Source organism: Drosophila bipectinata, chromosome 3R, assembly GCF_030179905.1.
Source record: "Drosophila bipectinata strain 14024-0381.07 chromosome 3R, DbipHiC1v2, whole genome shotgun sequence".
NCBI classification, from domain to species: domain Eukaryota; kingdom Metazoa; phylum Arthropoda; class Insecta; order Diptera; family Drosophilidae; genus Drosophila; species Drosophila bipectinata.
In genome coordinates this window covers 23,888,901-23,908,932 of record NC_091739.1, presented here as the reverse complement: position 1 = coordinate 23,908,932, position 20,032 = coordinate 23,888,901, and the positions used below count along the sequence as shown (strand labels likewise).

Sequence of the window (20,032 nt, the reverse complement as noted above, 5' to 3'; positions counted from 1 at the left end):
CACCCCGGCTTTTATATGTATGAGCCGAGAGCCATGCAGCTACGCTCGACCTGAGAAGAGGGATTTACCCGAAAGAGAGACTTTTGGATAAGTGAATATTTTTTTTAGGTTTACGTTAGCGTATAGGGCATACTTACAATTTTAAGACGTGAATTATTGGACTTCAACAATTTTTTAAAGTTGTGTTCTTAAATTCGAAAACAATTACAAATTTACATCTACATTTTGTTCTTCATAAAAAATATTTAAGTCTTTTTTCTTTCAGAAATAAATAAATAACGAATAATATACATATGTAAATATTACTCATTTAATTTTTTCAGTGCATGTGGAAAAATTGTTGGGCGCTGCGTTTGGGCCAAGTTAACATGCAATCTTGAATGTTAAGTGGCCAAAAGCGATGCACGGAAAAGGGAGCTGGTCGGGTGGGTGGGGAGGCTTTGTGGGTCTTGCTCATCTTTTTTTTTTTGCACCACTTTGGTTTGAATGGTCGTCAAATGGATTGGCCTAACTCCCATCTAATTAGCTACACAAACACGGGCCACAACTTGGGCCAAAAATCTTTTTTGGCACAGAAATTTCGATTTTCTGTTGTGCGTCTCCCTACACTTTGCATAAATAAATGCATTTTGAACTATTGTTCGGCACATATTTGTATTTGTTTTGTTTCAGAAATGTGTATGTATTTTCCATTGTATTTATAGTTTGGCGAATTGCATAAGCAAAGCTGAATCGTTGATTAAAGATTGATTTCGATTTGATTCCGCAAGTGATCCATATACAGTTTTTGAAGATTAAAGATTATTGAATGTTTTAAATTCAATGGCAGATTCATCAAGCTACAAACGGGTTCTGTTTATATTATAAGTTTGATTTTAAAAAGAGCTCCCCAAAATATTATGCAACGGTCTCATAAAAGGCCAGAAGAAATATTCACACTCACTTGCCATTGCATAAGCATAAGAAATGCTGCGAGCCCATATGCATTATTTTCTCCGGACCCAGCTTCGGAGCCAGATCAAGGTCAGACGCGATGAGTACGAAAATTTCACCCGTTTAAAGTGAAGAGTAAGCCCGAAAACCAAAAACCCAATTCACGCATTTCAACATGATCGCCCTGATAAGTTAGCCTCCTCCTCGTTTGTACATCTTCCCCTCACGTGCAGCTGAGCATGTCGACCCTACACAAACAAACAAAATCAGGCGGAAAAAAACAAAGATTTGTGCCTCAGTCCCTTGCCGGTGTTAAATTGTACTTTATGACGATCGGTAAAACGGCAAAAGTTACACGAAGGCAGGTGCCGCTCATTACCTGACATAAGTATCTCGTGGGACACTTGATGCGGATTATGCCGAGAGCTAAGTCAAGACACGCCTATGTTTGTGCATGATTTTTGAGAAATTTCATTTCACTGTTTAAAACATGTGATTTTTAAGATGTGAAAATTGGAGGATCCAGAGAACTGGAAATAAAATTTTATCAAATACTTCAAAAAACGTTTTCATATTTTCCCACTACTAGCCATGAAATTTCCAAACTTTAAATTGGATTGAGAAATTTATGATATTAAGTTTCATATTCAAATTACTCTATGTGCCATTGCTGAAAAAATATATATTAGGCAACCCATTTAAATGGTCAACACGTATTTATTTCAGCGGTTTTTTAGGTAAGCATAATTTATTTAATCTTTGTAAACTCTTTGCATTACATGACTCCCCCTTGGGCCCTCTCTGTAAATCGTCAAATTTAATGATAATTTTTGTGGCACTATTTATGTGATAAGGAACCGGGAACTGGGTCCAACTGTCAATATATCAAGAGTCTCGGGGCCTATTCAAAAAATTACCGCATCGCATACCCACATATTTACGCAATGGGTTCCCAAGCCAGGGTTCGGGGCTGGGGGATACGGGAGACCCAAAGTAGATGGGTCTGGGGATGGGACCGAGATGAGATCCAAGTCTGTGGACTGGGCCTGGCCAATTTGTCGATGAGTTGGGTAAATATTAACGGAGAAAGTGCCGCTGTCAGTTGGGCTTAAAGTTTTTGTGCTGGCGTTGTTTTTCTTTTCGGAAATATTTTTGCACAAGTTACATATTGTTTAATTATTTGCACAGAAAGAGAGTGACTTCAGGTGCAGTCGTCCCAATTTCCACAAGTGTCGATAATTTATGCAAATATGTTCACTAATAGTTATGCAAACGACAATTCAGCTCTGTTTGCCCATTTGGATTTCCCTTCGAACAATTCGGTCTCAATGTCAATTTTGGGCTGTCTGAAATTAAAAATAAAATTATCCGGCATAGCAACAACAATTGCTCAAGTAATTTATTATTTATGTCAGCTGCATATGACTGTTAAAACATTTTATAATTAAAGTTTGCTTTATGCTTCAACCGTGCTTTGGTTTCAAATATTTTCATTACGCATTTTCAAAGCCCACTACTGTTTGATATTGAATTGATGCAAATTAATGGGATTTCCAGAGGAAGCACTCTCAATATCTAGGTAAACACGTTGACCTAAAGACCTTATGCTGATGCGTTTTGATTTAATCATTTCCATAATATAAAACTACATCATTATAATTGCCATTTAGCTTAAGAATTTTGACAACACATACAAATATTTTCACATTTATATTTGAAGGCCAAGGCTCTCGAGCTCGTTCCAAAACATTTTTGTATTTAATTTTGGCACCTTACCAGTAGCCGTCAACACCAGGCGCCACTGAGTCAACATTTTTTGTTGTTTCTTGAATGCTAATGACCAGGAGACAAATTTTAATTACAAAATGCTACAAGTGAATATTTCAGCAACAAACTGGGACTACACCTTCCTATTTTTTAAAAATCCGTGGTGTAATGCAGAGTACCAGAAGCGATTTCGCATATTTTTTCTTCTTTTGGTAAACTTTTGCAAGGTGTCCGTCTTATGGCGGACGTGGCGACGTGTTTTCAGCCCATAGTTGTACATTAATTGCATTTCAAATAGCTTTTCGATTTGGTTGGCCTTGGGGCACGTGATATCCTATGCTCTGGACATATTTATGGGACGCTCACTTGCCTGAAGTGCATTATTGCATCGATTAATTGCGAATTGCCGAAGTTAAAAGGGAAGTATCAGCAAGTAAATTATTTCAATATATACAAAAACATTTTTTATTCATAAATACTCATTTATACAACTTATGCTATCAAACTTATTTCAATTGCACGCAAAGAAAAAAATTTCGGAACCTTTAAGCTACGCCTAGAAAATTAAGTATTAAAGAATTACAGAAAATATTATCATATTGATTTTCGTAAATAAAATATTTAATTAAAATTTTCTATTTTCAAAAATACGTTTTTAATTCCAACATCAATGTTGCCACTTTGTTCGAATTTCCGATTGGACATATCGATAGTGTTCGATTAACTGGATTTGTGGGTTTTTGAAGACTGGTCACACTCCAAGCTCATGTTGGTGCTGAAAATTTTCCCATCGCTTCTATTTCGTCATAAAAACAGTTTTCCTGGAAAATAAGAAGCGGTAATCGCTTCCAATAAGTTGTATTGGCTGTTGGGCAAGAAAACTTTGCAAGATGGGCCGCCGTTGCTGCGTGGCCAACTGTCCCTCGACGTCGCGTCTTCTGGAGCACCACGGCGTCACTTACCACTCGTTTCCCCTCGACCCCGTCATCCGTGCCATTTGGATCAAGAACTCCCGCATCAGCCTCGACCGCCAGATCACGAAAAGCGTGCTTGTCTGTTCACGGCACTTTCGTCGCCTCGACTTCAACACCATCCGTAATGGCAAGTACCTGCTGAAACCGCGTGTCTTTCCCACTGTGTTTCCCTGGGGCAAAATGGAGGCCAGTGAGATCGAGGCCGACCACCGGGCGCTTCAGCAGGCCAACGTAGAGGGAGCCGTTAATCAGGGCGCAGCCCACACCTCCGCCAACGAGGAAGTCATCAAAGCCTCTGTAGACCAGATCGTGTCCCAGATTTTGGCAGAATCAGCAGAGCGCAGTGCCTCGGAAGCTTCTAAAAAGGACAAAGAAAAGGAAGCCCCGGCTCAGACCTCAGCACCCGTCCCCAGCAACAATCCCAAACCGCCATCAGTCGAAGAGTCGGCTGCCCCGGCTGCTCCACCTGCCCCTGCCAGCAGTGCACCGGCTTTGCCCAGCACTGGAGGCTCCAGCTCGAATTCACCTCTTCCACCTTCGCCAATCAAGTATAGCAATCCCACAAACCTAACGATCGGAGCTCGTTTGGAGGCTCTCAACGCGGAAGGTAACTGGATGCCGGCCAGAATCGTGGAGGTTAATGAAACAGAACAGACACTGCTAGTTCGCTTCGAGCGCAACCACAAGCAAAAGCCCTCTCCATCATCGATCGGTGGTTCTCAGGAGTGGATGGCCATCAAGTCGGAAAAACTTAGACAACGGCTCAGCAATCGGGTACTGCCCGTTTTTGCTCTGGAAGAGAAGTGCATGGCCCGCTGGTCGGGGCCGCGCAAGTTCCCCGGCACCGTGCGCAAGCTTCTTGGCAACGATACCTACGAGGTGCTCTTCGACGACGGTTATATTAAGAACGTTCGAGCGGTTCATATGAACAAGTTGCCCAGACAGCAGTTGCCACCTGATGTGGCAGCCGAAAGTGCAGCCTCCAAAGCAGAAGTGGCTGCTACTGCTGGAGTTGCACCTGTACCTGCTCCTGCTGGAGTTGCACCTGTACCTGCTCCTGCAACATCAACAGCGGTCCTGACTCAGCCTACGAAGAGGCCAAGTACTGGCAGCATTCCCAGCGGCGCCTCTACCAGCAAGAAGAGCAAGGCCACACCCCAGCGCAAGGACTGGCCTCTCTTGGACATGTCTACTCTGGATTTAGGCAAGTCTGAATCAGTATACTTACTCCATATACCCTTTAACCGATAAAATCCTTTATCCAATAGCTGCTTTGGGCCTTCCTGAGATCCCACACGACGGCGAGTGGACGTGTCACTGGGTAAATGACCAACCCATAGGCACCGAAGGTTTTCTAATCGTAGGCGAGCACCAAAAGCCAACGGTTATTGTGGAGGACTGGCGACTGCCGCCTGGCTGGATCAAGCACATGTACCAACGCTCCAATGTGCTCGGAAAGTGGGACGTTATTCTGGTTTCACCTAGCGGTAAACGGTTTCGCTCCAAGTCGGACCTCAAGGTGTTCCTCGAGTCACAGGGTCAGATCTACAACCCAGACGTCTACGACTTCAGCATTCACCGTAGAAGAGCGAAGGACATAAACGCCTATGTCTACACCCATGATTACAATCCACAGCCGCCGCCAAAACCAAAGTCGATGGATGTTTCCCTTGACTCGACCCTGGATCGAAGCAACACCTCATTATCCTCCCTTCCCTCGACCCCATTACCCGTGAAGGACAGTCAGTACATGGAGGCACCGGTGGCTTCGCTAGTGCCGCCAGCAGAGCTTATGTCCCCACAGGCTCAGATTGGAGAAGAGACCAAAACTAAAACGACTCCAGAACTGCTGGAGGCGGTTGAGGGCAGTGCCGGTCTAGGCTTGGAAGGAGATCCAGCATTGGTCGAAAATGGATTTGGTGAGAAGCTAACCTTTCCTGCAAGCTCTTTTTCTAATTTTTGTCTATTATTGTAGCATTTATTGGTGGGCTGAAGGTTCAATTACAGGAGAATCTGTATGTATGTCCCCGCGAGGGCTGTGGAAAGACCTACCGCAAGGAGGATTTCCTGCTGATTCATATTCGCCACTACCACAAGGAGTTTGCTGAGTAAGTTCTTTACCTGATTTTCAGTGTCCACTAACTAGATCTTTTATGTATTACATTTCAGGTATGTTAGTCACTGTCCAAAGATGCAGGAGTTGGCAGTAAAACGCACCCACGCCTCTTCAATTGAGCAGGGGGAAGCGACGCCCAAAAACCAAATACCCAATCAGCAGTTCTTCGCCAAGTTGCACCAACAGGACGTACAGCAGTCGCGCTCTTTGAAACGCCAATCTCTTCCAGTTACAGTCACGCCACCCAGACCATCTGGTACTCCGCCTGTACTGTCGCCTGCCAAGGCAGTAGTTTCGCCCAAGCAAGACGCCTTGAGTTCCGTAAACCCCGCGACGGAGAGCACCAATGTTACAGAAAATGTGCGCCTCGAGACTGCACCTAGTGTGCCGCTGAGCTCTGCCTCTAGGTCCAGCAAACGATCTCGACATTCACCCACTAAGCGGCCATCAGGATCGCGGAAAAGTAACCGACAGCGCTCCCAGCGTCGCAGCAATGTGACAGATAGTCTCGGCCAGAATCCAAGCGAACATGACACCGAAGATACTAGGCTCTCCTTCAACACGTCCGCTTCAGATGCTCGCACGGACTCGAAAAAGAGACGAATTGGTCCTGCTGGCACTCCAATTAGCTCCATTGACTCCCCCGCTACAGCGGACTCTGGATCGATCCCTTCATCCAATGACCAGGTGGATATCAATGCCGCTTTGGCTCCACCGCCAGCAGATACGGTTGGAAAAACGCCTCAATACATCAAGGAGAATGGAGAACTCATACGAATAGTCCGTATGCGACAGGAGGAGATCATCAACTGCATCTGCGAATACGGCGAGGAGGATGGGCTGATGATTCAGTGCGAGCTGTGTCTCTGCTGGCAGCACGGCGCCTGCAACGGAATAGTCAAGGAGTCCGACGTTCCAGACAAGTACGTCTGCTATATTTGCCGCAATCCGCAGCGCGGACGCGACTCCATGCGGTTTAAGCACGACCAGGACTGGCTCTTCGAGGGCAAGCTGCCTGCGGCTGCGTACCATACTTCGAATCCGCAGGCCTTGAAACAGGCTGACATGCTGAAGCGCTCACACACACTTACCGGCAACCTACTGGAAGCCAAACGCTCTGTGCACTCGCTGCAGGTCAAGATCAATATCGCTCGCAACCGATGCCATCCGAAACTTTATTTGTGGGCCAAGAAGTGGGACGAGGACCATGTGGATGGCACTGCCGTGACACCAGTTAAGAGGCCAAAGTCTGACAATACACTAGACTTTCCGCATATTCCCCAACCTGAGGCGGCCATCGATCCAGAGGAGTGTCAGTACCGTCTGATAGAGCACGTGAAAGTCCAACAGGCTTTGATTTTGAACCGACTTAATGACATCGAGTCGGAAATGGATGGTGAGTTACTGACAAAACCATAATTCCTTGAAATAAGTGCATTTTACTTTTCGCAGAGCTTGAAAAGGAAGACAACCTTGATGATCTGAAAGACGGCGACGACGTCTCAACGACCAAGGAAGCTATGGCTACGTTCATCAAAGATCTGGAAACTTTAAAACGTCTAGCGCGCCTTAACCAAGTGGCCCATTTGAAGCAGAGCCTCAAGGAACCCGTAACCAATCCTCCAGCCTGAAGCCAATTACTACTTGATCCAGCAGATCCGTTGCAAGTCTCAAGATGAAGACAATGAATGTCATCCACTCGTTTTATAAAAACTTCAATGAAGATTTCTAATTCCCGGTTATATTTTTTAAACTGTTGAATGTTTTTTGGTTTATTTTTATGTAAAAAACACATTAATATATTATTTTAGGGCAACCATTGAAAGTGTATTAAAAATATTAAACGGCTTGATAGCTTAAAGTTTCTTTGTCGCCTCAGATTACACTTGGAGTAAGAATACTACTTTGCGAATGGGATGTATAATTACATAAACTTCTCTAATGCAAAAAATTATAATTTCAAGGTTTATTCGAAAGTTGTTTCCATTCAACCGCAACCGCATAATGGCATACAGGCGAAAAACCTTCTGCGGATATGTTGTGGGCTTATCTAGGCGGGATAAGCCTCTTCCTTATAGCTACGGCTGCAATCAAATCTACTCAACCTGTGAGCTCAACCCCAGATGTGAGCTCCACCTCATATGTGAGCTCAACCCCAGATGTGAGCTCAACCTCAGATGTGAGCTCATCCTCATATATAAGCTCAACCTCATATATGAGCTCCACTTCTGGGCACTATTCGGGTAGTAGCTCGATCGAGACTACAACTGAACTAAACACAAATCGAAGCATCAAGATTAAGGACCAGTCAAAATACCCTTATGTGGTATCCATAGGGTCAAATTCAAGGGGATACTATAAGCACCTCTGCGTGGGAGTGATAATTGCCAAGGAATTCGTCCTGACGGCTGCCCATTGCTTCAAGCGGCCACCTGGGAAGAGAAACAAAAAACTATTTGTGGCAGGTGGCGCGGATCGACTAAACAGCCTTACACAAACGCGCTTTTTCGTGGTCAGTGTATTGGCGCATCCCCAGTTCAGGATCCTTGGAGGCCACGACATTGGCTTGGTTCGAGTCTTTCCCCATTTTACCCTGGACAATGTCCGATTTCGGGCCATTAAGTTTCAGAATAAGGAGAGGCAGGGTGGCGGTCACAAGGCCACTCTTCTCGGCTGGGGTCGGGTTAAGGTAAAAATGGTCAAGTCGTTAAAGAAACTGTACTACAAGACCATAGAGAACGATGTTTGCCTTCGAAAGCACCGATTCCGTTTCCTCACCGGCTCTGAAATATGTGCCACGCACTACAATGGACCCATCGGGGCCTGTGATGTAAGTTTTTCAAATAAACTTTTACCTCTTTTCATGGTTTTTTTTGCAGGGTGACTCTGGAGGTCCTTTATTAGATTTAAAAACGGAATTTATTTACGGATTACTTTCCTACACTAGAAAAGCCTGTGTGCCAAGGAAGGCTTATGCCTTTACGAGGATAAGCACTCATTCAAGTTGGATTGAGGAGACAATGCCAAAAATGCGTAAAATAAATATTAATCCTGGAAACTATACCATTTGGAAAGATAGACAATAATCAATCACTTGTTTATTCCAATAGCTATAATTATATTGAAAAATAAAATAACCAAAACCATTTTTTCTGAAAATACTGCTTTGGTTTTCAAAAAGTTTTAAAATTATTTAAGTTATTTCCCAAAAAAGAATAGTTAACAAAAGAAAAGGGTATTTAAAAGAGTTACTATGAAAACATATATATTTCTATTAGAATACACTTACAAATTAAAAATGCATTTATTTTTAAAAAAATATCTTCAATGGTATTTTTTTTAAGTTTTCAACCGTTTTAGTATTAAGCTTTTTAGAGATGGCCTTGAGATGGAACTCTTCTTCGGCGATCTGGCAACACCGTCGCTCCGGCTCTTATCGCAGATTACAAAAAAAAAATAAGCTGAGGACCAAAACAAAGCGGCATTTTTATCAACAATTTCGTATAAATAAGCTCATTGGCCACGAGTTGCTATTCAGTAAGTGCCAGCCCCTGTAACTAAAATGTGGTCAAAGATTTTTAGGCTTTTTGGCGCCCCTAGGTACTGCGACATGCCAGACACCAACCTACCAACCGCGAGCTGTGAAGAGGCCATTATCCAGCTAAGAAAGTTTGGATACGCCTTCGATGACAGTAAGTAGAAAAGACACTAGTTGTCGTCGCAGTCATAACCAGAGACCAATACCTTTCTGCAGCTGGGGTACTCCGTAAAATTGATCCCGCCACCGGCGAACCTGGAAACGACCAGTTCTCCTACAACATTAGCGATGACGCCTCTGAGAACGAGAAGCATTACCAGAAATTAGCCGATGTATGAAAAACTTTATGAATGAAAGAACGTAAATAATATTAATATCTATTTCCAAAGCAAATTCCAGAAATCGTGTACGCTCTGCTGGAAAAGGAGGGCCTAAGGCGGACGTACATTCCTTTTGGAAAGCCGCCTGAACAATCTTCCTTTGTATACTCTCTGCCTGCAAAGCTGTCTCAGTCCAAGAAGCTCCTAGTTCTTATCCATGGGAGTGGACAAGTCAAGGCGGGACAATGGGCTAGAAGGTAATTAGTATTCGAGCTTAGATTATCAGTTTTCCATAGGGTTTTAATTTTAATTTTTTCTTGGAAAAGGCCCAGCTGGCCCTGGGGGTTTTATAGTTGTTGATAAGAAAAATAGCTCTCTCGAGATGCTGCTTATTCATTTTAACGACCCTTTGGAAATGAAATACAATAATATATTTTACAATAATTTTCGTAGCCTAATCATCAACAACTCCATAGACCACGGAACTCAACTGCCGTATGTGCGACAGGCCCGAAAACTAGGGTATGATGTTCTCATCACCAATGCAAACGATGTAAATAGGTTTTACGACGGCAAAGATAATCCCATAAAGGGTGTGGAATCGCCAACGCAACACACCAAGTATGTTTGGAAGAATATCGTGATTCCCTCTAATCCAGAGAGTGTGGCGATTGTAGCTCACAGCTATGGGGGCTGTCTTTCAATGGATTTGGTATGAATTTAAGAATAATATTGTGTACAACATATCATTTAACAATTTTCCATAAATTTTTAAAGGTAGAGAAGTTCGCGGAATTTTTTAAGGAGAAAGTATTTGCGATTGCCTTAACCGATGCAGTAATGGGCACTATTGAGAACAACAAAGAGTACATATCTGAAGTGGCGTGCGACTGGGTTACCAGCAAGACTCCACTGGGCACACCCGTATTGACCACCAAGGGCAGCATCCGAAAGGTTTCAGCAGGGCACACCAAGCACGAGTGGACCTCGTATACCGCCATCGATTCCATATTTAAGTACATGGAGAAGAAGTACGAAAAAAGGGCAAACAAAAAGTGACAGCCCAATGTCAATGTGTTGAAGAAATTTTGTAAACCCCTAGTATATCCTAAAAATGTGAATATAAATTATATTTTTACCGCATACCCACATTTGACACTGATCCCGTCTCCCCAAGGACAAACACAAACTATCGATTTGCAATGCATAAATCAAGCGAACGGACACTGTCCGGATGTGTCACAAACACTTACATCAAGACCATTTAATTTGATTTTCGGCACTTTGGCACATTTCGTTCGAGTTAATCATATTGATGGCTGATGTATTGCCCTCGATAAAACAAAAGTCTCCCACTTGGCCCATCGGCAGTGGTAAAAAATCAACCAACGTCCGAAACCAAGACGAAATTCCCCAACCGCGACGGTCGGATAAGCAAGGGCTGTCATCTCCGGCAGCTGCATCAAATTCCTTGGGGTTGCCCCTGATGAGCCCTTTGCTCGGGCTAGTTTCCCTGTCTGGTTTTTTCTGGCCATGGTCCATATCGTTTAACTAAGTGCGTCATAAAAAATGAGTGGTCTTTTTCGTTATTTTCCATAAGTTAAGTAAACATAGAAATGTGAATAGAGTTCTGTTTATGTTGGAAACAATCACTGTGAGGTCTCTTAGGATACTGTCTGATATGTTTGCGACATTTAATTTTGGAAACTTATTGAAAGATTAACTATATTATAACCAAAATTAAACATAGGCTTGTAATGGATCCTTACTCAAACTCACAGAAAAACATCAATGGAACGTTTATGGTTTTATAGTTCCTTTGGAGGAATGGAAGACTACCAACTCATTAATTATGAGAGACAACAATCATAATCCCATTGTGAAACTTTAAAGACTTTCCCTCACCTTTAGTCAGAGGGATTTCTTTTGGCAAAGGCACAAAAAGTGCAACCAGTGCATAGAGGAGAGAAACGTTTGTCTTTAGCCTTAAAACGAACTTAATACCCACAAAGTGAACCGAGACTCAAACTCAAACAGCCAACAAGGGGCGGAGAATGGGAGGGTGCGAGGTGGCCAGGTCCTGGCAACCCTACAACTACGGCAGCCCCAACCTCCATATCCGGATACCCGCCCTCCTGGCACAGCCCCATCCGTATACATTATCGCTGTCATGGCCGCAGTCATGGCTTCTGCTCCACCTTAGACATTTTTATATGTATTCAACATCGTTGTCGTCGTCCTATGGCAGCTTGCTATCTACACTTTGACTCCTTGCGCCCTACGCCCGCACAGATGGCGACTCAGGATTCAGGATTCACACTCACACTCACACACACACTAACAGGCGACAAGGATGGCATCATGCTGCTTAGAGGGAGAAAGCAGAGAGCTCGGTCGCCTTCGCCAGCTAAAAGCTGTGCACGAGTTCAGGAATGGGTCATGCGCCTGGAGCCCGAGTCTAACATATATAAAACTCGGATATATATACGCTGATAATACATACGGAAGGCAGTAAATAAGCTGAAGTTTCCCATGTAATCGCATTGGTTGAGTAAATAAAAACAAATGCCTCGCCTTTTGTGATATTTCACTTTAAAGTCGAACCCAATTTACACTGCAGTGGTCCCCGTGTCCTTAACATCCCACATCCCACAAAACAATGTCTAGCAATTACTTACAATAATCCTTTTTCTTATGGTTATTTGATCAAATCTTAAACGCCACGCATCCCTTAGATGCTTTCGGGGATTTCCAAGGACTAGCACAATCCCACATCTCAAACCCTTTAACTCTTGGGTTTTCAGCAAAAGTGTATTGATTGCTTGGGATAATGCTGCTTAAGATTTTCATTTCAGATTGTAAAGAAATTTATTTGACAATTTGTTTTTTTTTTTCATTATATCCTTAGAAAGTTATAGTTTCTACAACTATACTAGGCTTAGATAGGTTTAGTGCAGTGCTATTCATTTCCACTCCAAGTCTAAACTTGTAACTCAATTCCAGCCAACTAATTTAATGAATATCTTCATAAATCAAAACTCAAAATATCATTTTTGTGATTTTTTTAGAGAAAAAATTGTGCGCCTGCAATTTCCGGTGTAAGGAAATATTATTGTGCGTTACTTTATTGCTTGAAAAGTTCAAGCGATGTCATTCAAAAAGTCATAAATAATAATGTTTTCCAATAAATGTTCACATATGAGTGGGCATCGAGGGGGAGTGAATGAAAGAGTGGGCGAAGGACTCAGGACTCCGGGCCATACGCACAGACGCATACGTTGCGGTCGAGTGCAGGAGCAGGACCAAGACCGGGTCCAGGACCCGATCCCCGTTCGATGCCTTGCTGAAATGACCGTTCATCGTTGAACCTTGCCAGTTTGACTTTCTCCCATTGAAAATTTTTTATTTCGGCGGCCAAAGGACGCCCAAACTGTGTGGGATCCAGACCCCTGTAGAACTCATAACTTACAAGGTCATTTCATTGCACGCAACCATTAAGAATTTTTCCTTTTTTCCAGCAGAGATATTCCGGCGTTTTTGTTGTATAATTTAATTCTCGTGTGTGACCAATTTTTATGGCTGACAAATGATTGATGCGATTCTGCCACTTCCTGTAAATATCATTAAAATTGCCTCTCAAGGATTCCCACTTGCTCTATGGTTTAAAGTTTCGTATTGTGGTTAAAGACAACAATTGTCTGGGTCCTGTGCAAAAAGGGGAAAGTGTTGAATGCAGGTTTAACGCAGAAATAATACGAAATAAGATTAGATAGCATTGTGTCTTGGAGCTATGTCCTTTCGACAATGATAGAGGGGTGGAGGAAGCTCAAAAAGAAAAACAAATAATGTTACAAATTGCAGCATTTGCACCCCTTTTAGCTCAAGCCCTATAAACAGGCACTGTGGGGTAGTGCTGCCTTCTTTAGTTTTGTAATAAGCTTAAAAAAAATATATAATTTATTTAAAATCTCTTTTTTATGACTTTATTCCTCCATTATTTATAATTAAAATGCGAAGACTAGGCTTATACAATACTATAGTAGATGCTTTTATATTAAACTACATTATATGGTAATAGAATAGATCCTTAATTTAATAAAAATTTACTTTATTTTTGGGCATTAAATAAAAATTGTTCCACTGTGCAAAGGAGGCAGCAAAAAATTTTAAATTTCAAACTCTTCCGCCGCCCCGAGAAAGCACAAATCACGGGAAATGCAATAACAAAGGGAACCCTCTGGCCACTGAATGTTCAACTTATTTGCGGTTTATGTCCTTGTTGCTGCTCCTTTATTCATGTCGCTGAGGCGACAAAAAGGACCTTAAAGCCAATAAAACGATTTTTTCGTCTCTATCTATGAATTGTAAATGCTTGGCCCAAAAAGGACAATTGAAGTGGCCGCGTCCGTTGACAGCTTCGCATAGGTCTCAGTTTCCCCACCCGTCGCGATTTAAGATAATAGTATCATCAACGCCACTTCAGGACACCCTCACACTGAGCCCTTCAAAAGGAGGGATGGGTGTGCCGGATTTGTCTGGGTTCCAGGGTCTCAGGACTTACTTGGGAGTAGGCGTTGTTTGGGTCCTGCCCAATGGCTTCAGGATTTGGTTTCGGGCTTCGATGATAACAATTTTGGGGGCTAATTTGCATGGAATCGGTGGGTGGAGAGCTTCGGCAAGAAAACTTAAAGCGTTTTTGGTTTTTTATTTTGCCACCAAGTGACAGATTTTTCACGCATATTTAAAAAACATTTAAAAAACCATTAAATGTTTTTTTCTTACCTTTTCTCTTTTTATTTTTGTGGTGTTGTTGTTGCCGTATCACACCCCACATTTCATGAATTCGTCCTTTTTTATTTGGATTTTTTACAAAGGCTCATTGTTGTTGTGGTTCCAGTTGCGGATGCCTTGGCGGTGGTCTCTAATCTTTGCGCCATTTATTTACACTTGATTAACACGCGACTGACATTTGTTTGACTTTTTCTTTTCTCTGTTTAAATTAAAATGCGAAACTCGCTGTGCGCAAAAAATTTTAAATAATTTGGCAGGCCGCACTACCAAGCACCCTACACACTAAAATGTTCATAAAAAGAGTCCAATTTTGTATTTAATTTGAGCTTTAACCCTCTTCGATTTTGCGTATTTTAAAATCCTGACACTGCTGTTATTATTTTTACTTGGGGGGGTAGTATTTGAGGTAGTACGGTTTCATCATGTGCATTGGTAAATTAGATTGCCCTAAAAATTGTTTTAATATCAGGGTTGAATGCCTCTTGTGGAAACCATAATACCCAGTTGGGTTCACATTCAAAGTATATATGTGCACCGTGGCGAGCCTCAGTGTGACACATTTGTTGAGGGTCTGGTGCTTTGCCTTTTTGGCTTTGGTCTCATATTTTTTGTGGCACAAAAATTATTCATTTGTGGAAAATTGTGTCCATGGCCGCAGGCCAAACTGATTAATAAAGCAAACGTCAAATGGGCACAATAGCCACGCATCACCGGAGTCAAAGTTTGAGCCGGATCCGGAGCAAGAGCCACCACCCCGTGGCATCCGGCAAAGGACCACAGCTGTCAACTGTGTGTCACACACAAATGCGACCGGCCAAGAAACAGGACGATCCGGAACATCCTTGCAAGTGCAAGGAGGCCTTCAGACGCATTGTTCTCTACTTGACTTTTTGCGAGTCCCGGAGATTCATATTCTTTCTGGGTTCAGCTCGGTTCGAGGGCGTTGGCATTGTCATCTGGTGGGTCACAGTTGGTTGCCATTTGGCCAGCAAATTATTTGCATATTACAACAAAAAAATGCTAACAATGAACACTTGATTTTCCTTATTGTGTATTTTTTTGCTGGAAATGAACAAATATGGTTTGAGGTTCAAGGTCATCACAGAATCTTAAACACATATTTTGTAAATATTTTTCTGCCTAAAATGTTTGGGTTTCTTTGAATTTTTCTCCTTAGAGAATATTAAACTAAAGCTTTATAATTTTGGAGTGTTTAAATTTATACTATATTTCATATTCAAATTATTTCCAAGAATTTTCATGAGCTCATATATCAGCCGTTTTTATATTGTTTTTCCACATAATTTTTGTTTGCCCCCAATATCAACTCCCTGGGCACGAATTCTGGCTTTGATTTATAAAGATTTATACGATTACTCTGTCGGCCACACGCCCACATACTCAGGGCGGTCATAAAATTGATAAAAAAAAGTGTATATAAGTATATACTTACCAGTTTCTCGGTTTTTTCGTCTGTTCTGATTTGGCTTTATTAATGGGGCGACGTTTAATGGTTTTCTTTATGGAGTGTTTAGTGTTTTCTGATCCTGAAGCTGTACTGCCTCACTTGAAGTTTCTTTAATAGCCGAATATCCTGCAGGCAAGTATACTGGTCAAGCATTTGGAGTCCATGACAAATTGAGAAATCCGCTGTGATATGATGCGGCAGAACGATTTTGGGACCATTAATCATTTTTATAGCTACTCCTACAATTTATGTTGGCCTAAAAAAAAGTTATTAAAGAGTCAAGGCCTGAATATATACATGGATTATTTTGATAACCCTCCTGGCTTCCAATAATGTTTCTCAATTTTCAAATTCAATTTGTCAATCATAAATTTCACGCTCTCTTAAAATAAATTTGCTGCCAATTGAAAAATTTCAAGTGCCTGTGTCAAACAAGACTTTCCTTTCAATGTGTTGAAACATTTCGACGTTTTTTTGCAAGAATTTATGGGCAAACTTTTCGGGGTTTTGGTCTGTCACAGTTAAGCATCGGCCTCTGCTCTGACACATGACTTGAATGTCAATGGGCAGAGGACACACACCCCCAATGAGCCAAAAATTGGGGGAGGGACCAAACACAGAGTCCTTCGGCCCAGACAATGTCGCGTTAAATTTGCACAACTTGGCGGAAATTTTGCTACTCTGTCTATTGCAAATTGTAAACTTCTGTTTCGTTTATTTAAGTTTGGTGAGGGGGGTTACGCCTTCAAGTCCTCACCCTCGTCACCACATAAATAACAAAATTTAAGGACAAAATATCAATATCCACTTTAGGAGACGCCAACTGCATGCGAATGAGTTTATTTTTTGGTAGATCTGAATTGGACACCGCCTGAGCCAACATTTCGCATTGCAAATGAAATTCTGTTTCTATTTCTTACTTTTGTTTTTTTGCTTTTTTCTTTCATATTTTTTGCATAATTTCGACTCGCTGCTGGCGACAACATATTGCAAAGAAGTTGGCAAGATGCAGATTTTCACGCTTTCAAGTTGGCAAGGATGCAAAACTTTCTCGACTGAATATTTAATAGGAAATATTTTGAGTAAGAAAATTAAATATAATACATCATAAAATAAAAGTTAATGGACTATACTTCATAGTAAATTTTATTGTTGCGCTAATTAATTTTGCTTTTTTTTTTTAATATCCGATCATCTTTTATCACAATCTCTTTATATCTCCATAAAAGGATAATCTTATTTGGTTCATCTTAGCCATAATACCTAGAATTTTCCCTTTTATGCTTATTATTATTAAAGATTATTTTTAAAAGATATCCGTATAAAAACCCAAAGCCATAAAATAAAAGAAGAATGTTTCCTTTCGGGAAGCTTTTGACCAGCCTGGTCCATAAGCCAAATTTAATTTGTTCATATATGACATTTACGGTCGTATTCAAATAACTCCGCTTGTCATACTCCAGTGGCTTTGATGTTTCCTTGGAACAGGGGTTGAAGCTTGTCGCATAATGGAAAAGGTTTCGCTAGATTAATTTGGGGTCATGCATAAAATATAATTTTTTATGGTAGGAGAGTGGGCGGAAAGGGGGTTTTCTCTTCAAACCGCAATCAAGTGGCATGAAGAAGCTTTCTCGTATGAGGAATATTTATGACTGAAAAATCCCTTGTATGTTATGTGTCTTGATGTTTTTAAATCCTTTGCTGCGACAGCGGAAATATGATTTAATTTATTGCCTTTTTACTGGGAACATCTGTTTTTACAAAGTTTTCTTAATTAGGGCTAATATTTCTTAAAACTATGAGAGTTCTAATGAGGGTGGTTATGTGCAAAATAAACAAAATATTTATCCCATATAAGTGTAGGGTAAAGGATCTCTTTTTACGATATGATGATCTATTGCTGGAGGATCCTTTCTTACAAATACAACCATTTTCCGCTCATTATTGTCATTCTCCAATAAATTGTCACTTCTAGGTCTTAAATGTAAGACACGGAATATTCTCTGCATAAATCCATTCATGTGATTATCCTGGACTCCTGAGGAACTCTCGGTTTTAGGTTTCTCAGGAATGGTTCTTATCTTAACAATTCGCATTAACCAATTATCCGTCCATTTCTCTTTTGGTACAGTGTTGGGTTGTTGATCACTGGGTAAGTTGTGGACATTGTAGAAATGCTTTTGCTGCTCATTTGGAGGCAGTTCCACAATTTGAGAATCTCTATTGGGAGCTGGGCAGGTTTTTAGGTAAACAGGACCGTCTATAAGTCGAAAGGTGAGGCCCACACTTAAACCTAAAATCAGCAAAAATATTGAAAAATTAAAACGCGTTGACATATTCACAGTTTTTATCGCACTGAGCCACTGGCTAGCAGCTATTGTATTATTTATATCTGTTTTTAAAGCCTTGAACTCGTAAAGGGTTATGTAAATAAGAATTTAACAGCTGCCCTGAAGATAGCTGAAATATTTCTGGTGGTATTTACCTTAAATAAAATATTTAAAAGTGTAAATATGTATATGATGAAATACATATTTCTTCATGGTTTTCTGGACATTTTTTTATTCATCAGTTGGGCCCAGACCACGTAGCTGCCATTTGTGGCAAAGAGGCTGACTGCCCCACAACCTTTCCCCCGGGGGTCCCATGCCCACTGAATCACTGTAAGTGACACGCGTGCCCCTCTCTATTCCCATCCACTTGGGACCCACCCACGCACCACCGAACCACCGCTCCACCGCGAATTTGTGAATTTTCGTTACCTCATGAAACTGTAACTGACACGAATTCGAAAAGCGTTTCGGGGCGAACATTAACACATTTATTTCTCCATTCCGCAGGTTTGTCCCTTGTCGCCTTCGCGTCAAGTGTGGGTTGAATAATTTTTTAAGTGACTTCTTTTATTTGCATTTAGAAGCGTTTAAAAAAAGTCTATTGGGAGTTGCGGGTGCGTTTATATGAATACATTAAACGTAAAAGACACAAGGAAATGGTTTCAGCAGCGGATACTAAAAGAAATATGGATGCTGGAACTGGTTGATTGGCTTCAAAATAGTTTGTTTTATTTTTATTTAATAAATTTAAAGATTTAATTCCAACTAGGAGTATAAAGAAACCAAAGCATCTGCCTCCATTCATTGTAGTCCCTTGGGCATTTAATCAGTGGTTACATAAAAACTACTCGTATCTGCCATTTCAGGAATGAAGTGACTACAGGAGACTCTTCCATTACCCACTTAGGTGAAATTGTTTCGTGTGCACTGAACATGATTTATTATGACACATAAACAACAGCTTAACTTCCGGGTAACTCACACACATATGGGTGTGTGCTAAAAAAATGAAGAAAAATTGCGAAATGCCTGAGATATTGACTAAAAGCCCTAGCCACAGTCGCCGCATCAATGGCACTTACCTTTTCCGCTTAAACACCCTCAACTTGGTGGCATAATGGTAGCCTCCTCCTCCACGTCCTCTCTCCACCGCATGTTTCTATGCATTGGAATCAGGTTCGCTTCTGGTTTGGCTGCTCCTTCCACTTTTTATTAGTCGGCAAGTTGTTCCTTAGCAGCAAACGCTGTTTTTTATGCAATAGAACGGCCCTGGTCATGCTCACCCGTGCGTCCAGAGTGGTCATCATTTTTCTTGTCCCTCCCCCCGGGTGGAACCCCCTTTTATGTCCTTACCATGAGTAGTTTCATGTTCGGGTCCTCCTTTTTTGATGGCGCCCCTGGCTGGAAAAGGGAAATTTATTGTTTTCGCCAGCAGTTTGAGTCAAATGTTCGGAGTGCTTCAGGTGCACTGGACAAAGGCCAAAAAGCGGTGGTTAGAGCCAGGGTGAGGGTGTCACTTTTGACATTTAAGATGCCACACAATGGCCACTTGGCAGCCCCTCAATGGTGGCTCTAATTTATACGCATCGCCTGCATGTGACACCGCCAACAAGTTTGAGGGCGCATTTGTCGTTCCCAAAAAGTTTGACCATTTTTTGCGCTCCATGTCCATCCATTTGCAATTCCAATGATTTTTATGGCCATGTGATGGTGTCCTCTCCCCTTGGATACTGAAAAAAGCAACAAAAACTGTTGCATTGACAAATCTAATAAACAAATGACAGCCAGACAA

At 41.6% G+C, this 20,032-nt stretch overlaps 4 protein-coding genes across 5 annotated transcripts; 3 read left to right on the top strand and 1 right to left on the bottom strand.

Moving 5' to 3' along the window:
* Positions 1-3,448: 3,448 nt before the first annotated feature.
* Positions 3,449-7,532, top strand: MBD-R2. The gene is made up of 5 exons (XM_017243189.3): positions 3,449-4,878; positions 4,943-5,593; positions 5,650-5,782; positions 5,844-7,186; positions 7,243-7,532. The coding sequence occupies exons 1-5, from the start codon at positions 3,591-3,593 to the stop codon at positions 7,419-7,421; spliced, it is 3,594 nt and encodes a 1,197-aa protein (XP_017098678.2). The 5' UTR covers positions 3,449-3,590; the 3' UTR covers positions 7,422-7,532.
* Positions 7,533-7,811: 279 nt separating this feature from the next.
* On the top strand, positions 7,812-8,949 carry LOC108126507 (chymotrypsin-2). Its single transcript, XM_017243114.3, has 2 exons — positions 7,812-8,620; positions 8,670-8,949. Exons 1-2 carry the CDS (start codon positions 7,826-7,828, stop codon positions 8,874-8,876), a joined length of 1,002 nt encoding a protein of 333 aa, XP_017098603.3. The 5' UTR covers positions 7,812-7,825; the 3' UTR covers positions 8,877-8,949.
* A 246-nt stretch (positions 8,950-9,195) lies between these two features.
* On the top strand, positions 9,196-10,793 carry LOC108126503 (FAM172 family protein homolog CG10038). 2 transcript variants are annotated; one of them, XM_070281893.1, is made up of 6 exons: positions 9,196-9,327; positions 9,391-9,482; positions 9,545-9,660; positions 9,718-9,905; positions 10,102-10,360; positions 10,426-10,793. In XM_070281893.1, the coding sequence occupies exons 2-6, from the start codon at positions 9,401-9,403 to the stop codon at positions 10,705-10,707; spliced, it is 927 nt and encodes a 308-aa protein (XP_070137994.1). In that variant the 5' UTR covers positions 9,196-9,327; positions 9,391-9,400; the 3' UTR covers positions 10,708-10,793. The 2 variants fall into 2 exon arrangements, with proteins under 2 accessions (XP_070137994.1, XP_017098598.2); XM_017243109.2 differs by lacking the exon at positions 9,196-9,327 and having other exon boundaries at positions 9,353-9,482.
* Positions 10,794-17,598: 6,805 nt separating this feature from the next.
* Sgsf (Salivary gland-derived secreted factor) lies at positions 17,599-18,254 on the bottom strand. Its single transcript, XM_017243081.3, has one exon. It carries the CDS (start codon positions 18,241-18,243, stop codon positions 17,752-17,754), a length of 492 nt encoding a protein of 163 aa, XP_017098570.2. The 5' UTR covers positions 18,244-18,254; the 3' UTR covers positions 17,599-17,751.
* Positions 18,255-20,032: the final 1,778 nt, after the last annotated feature.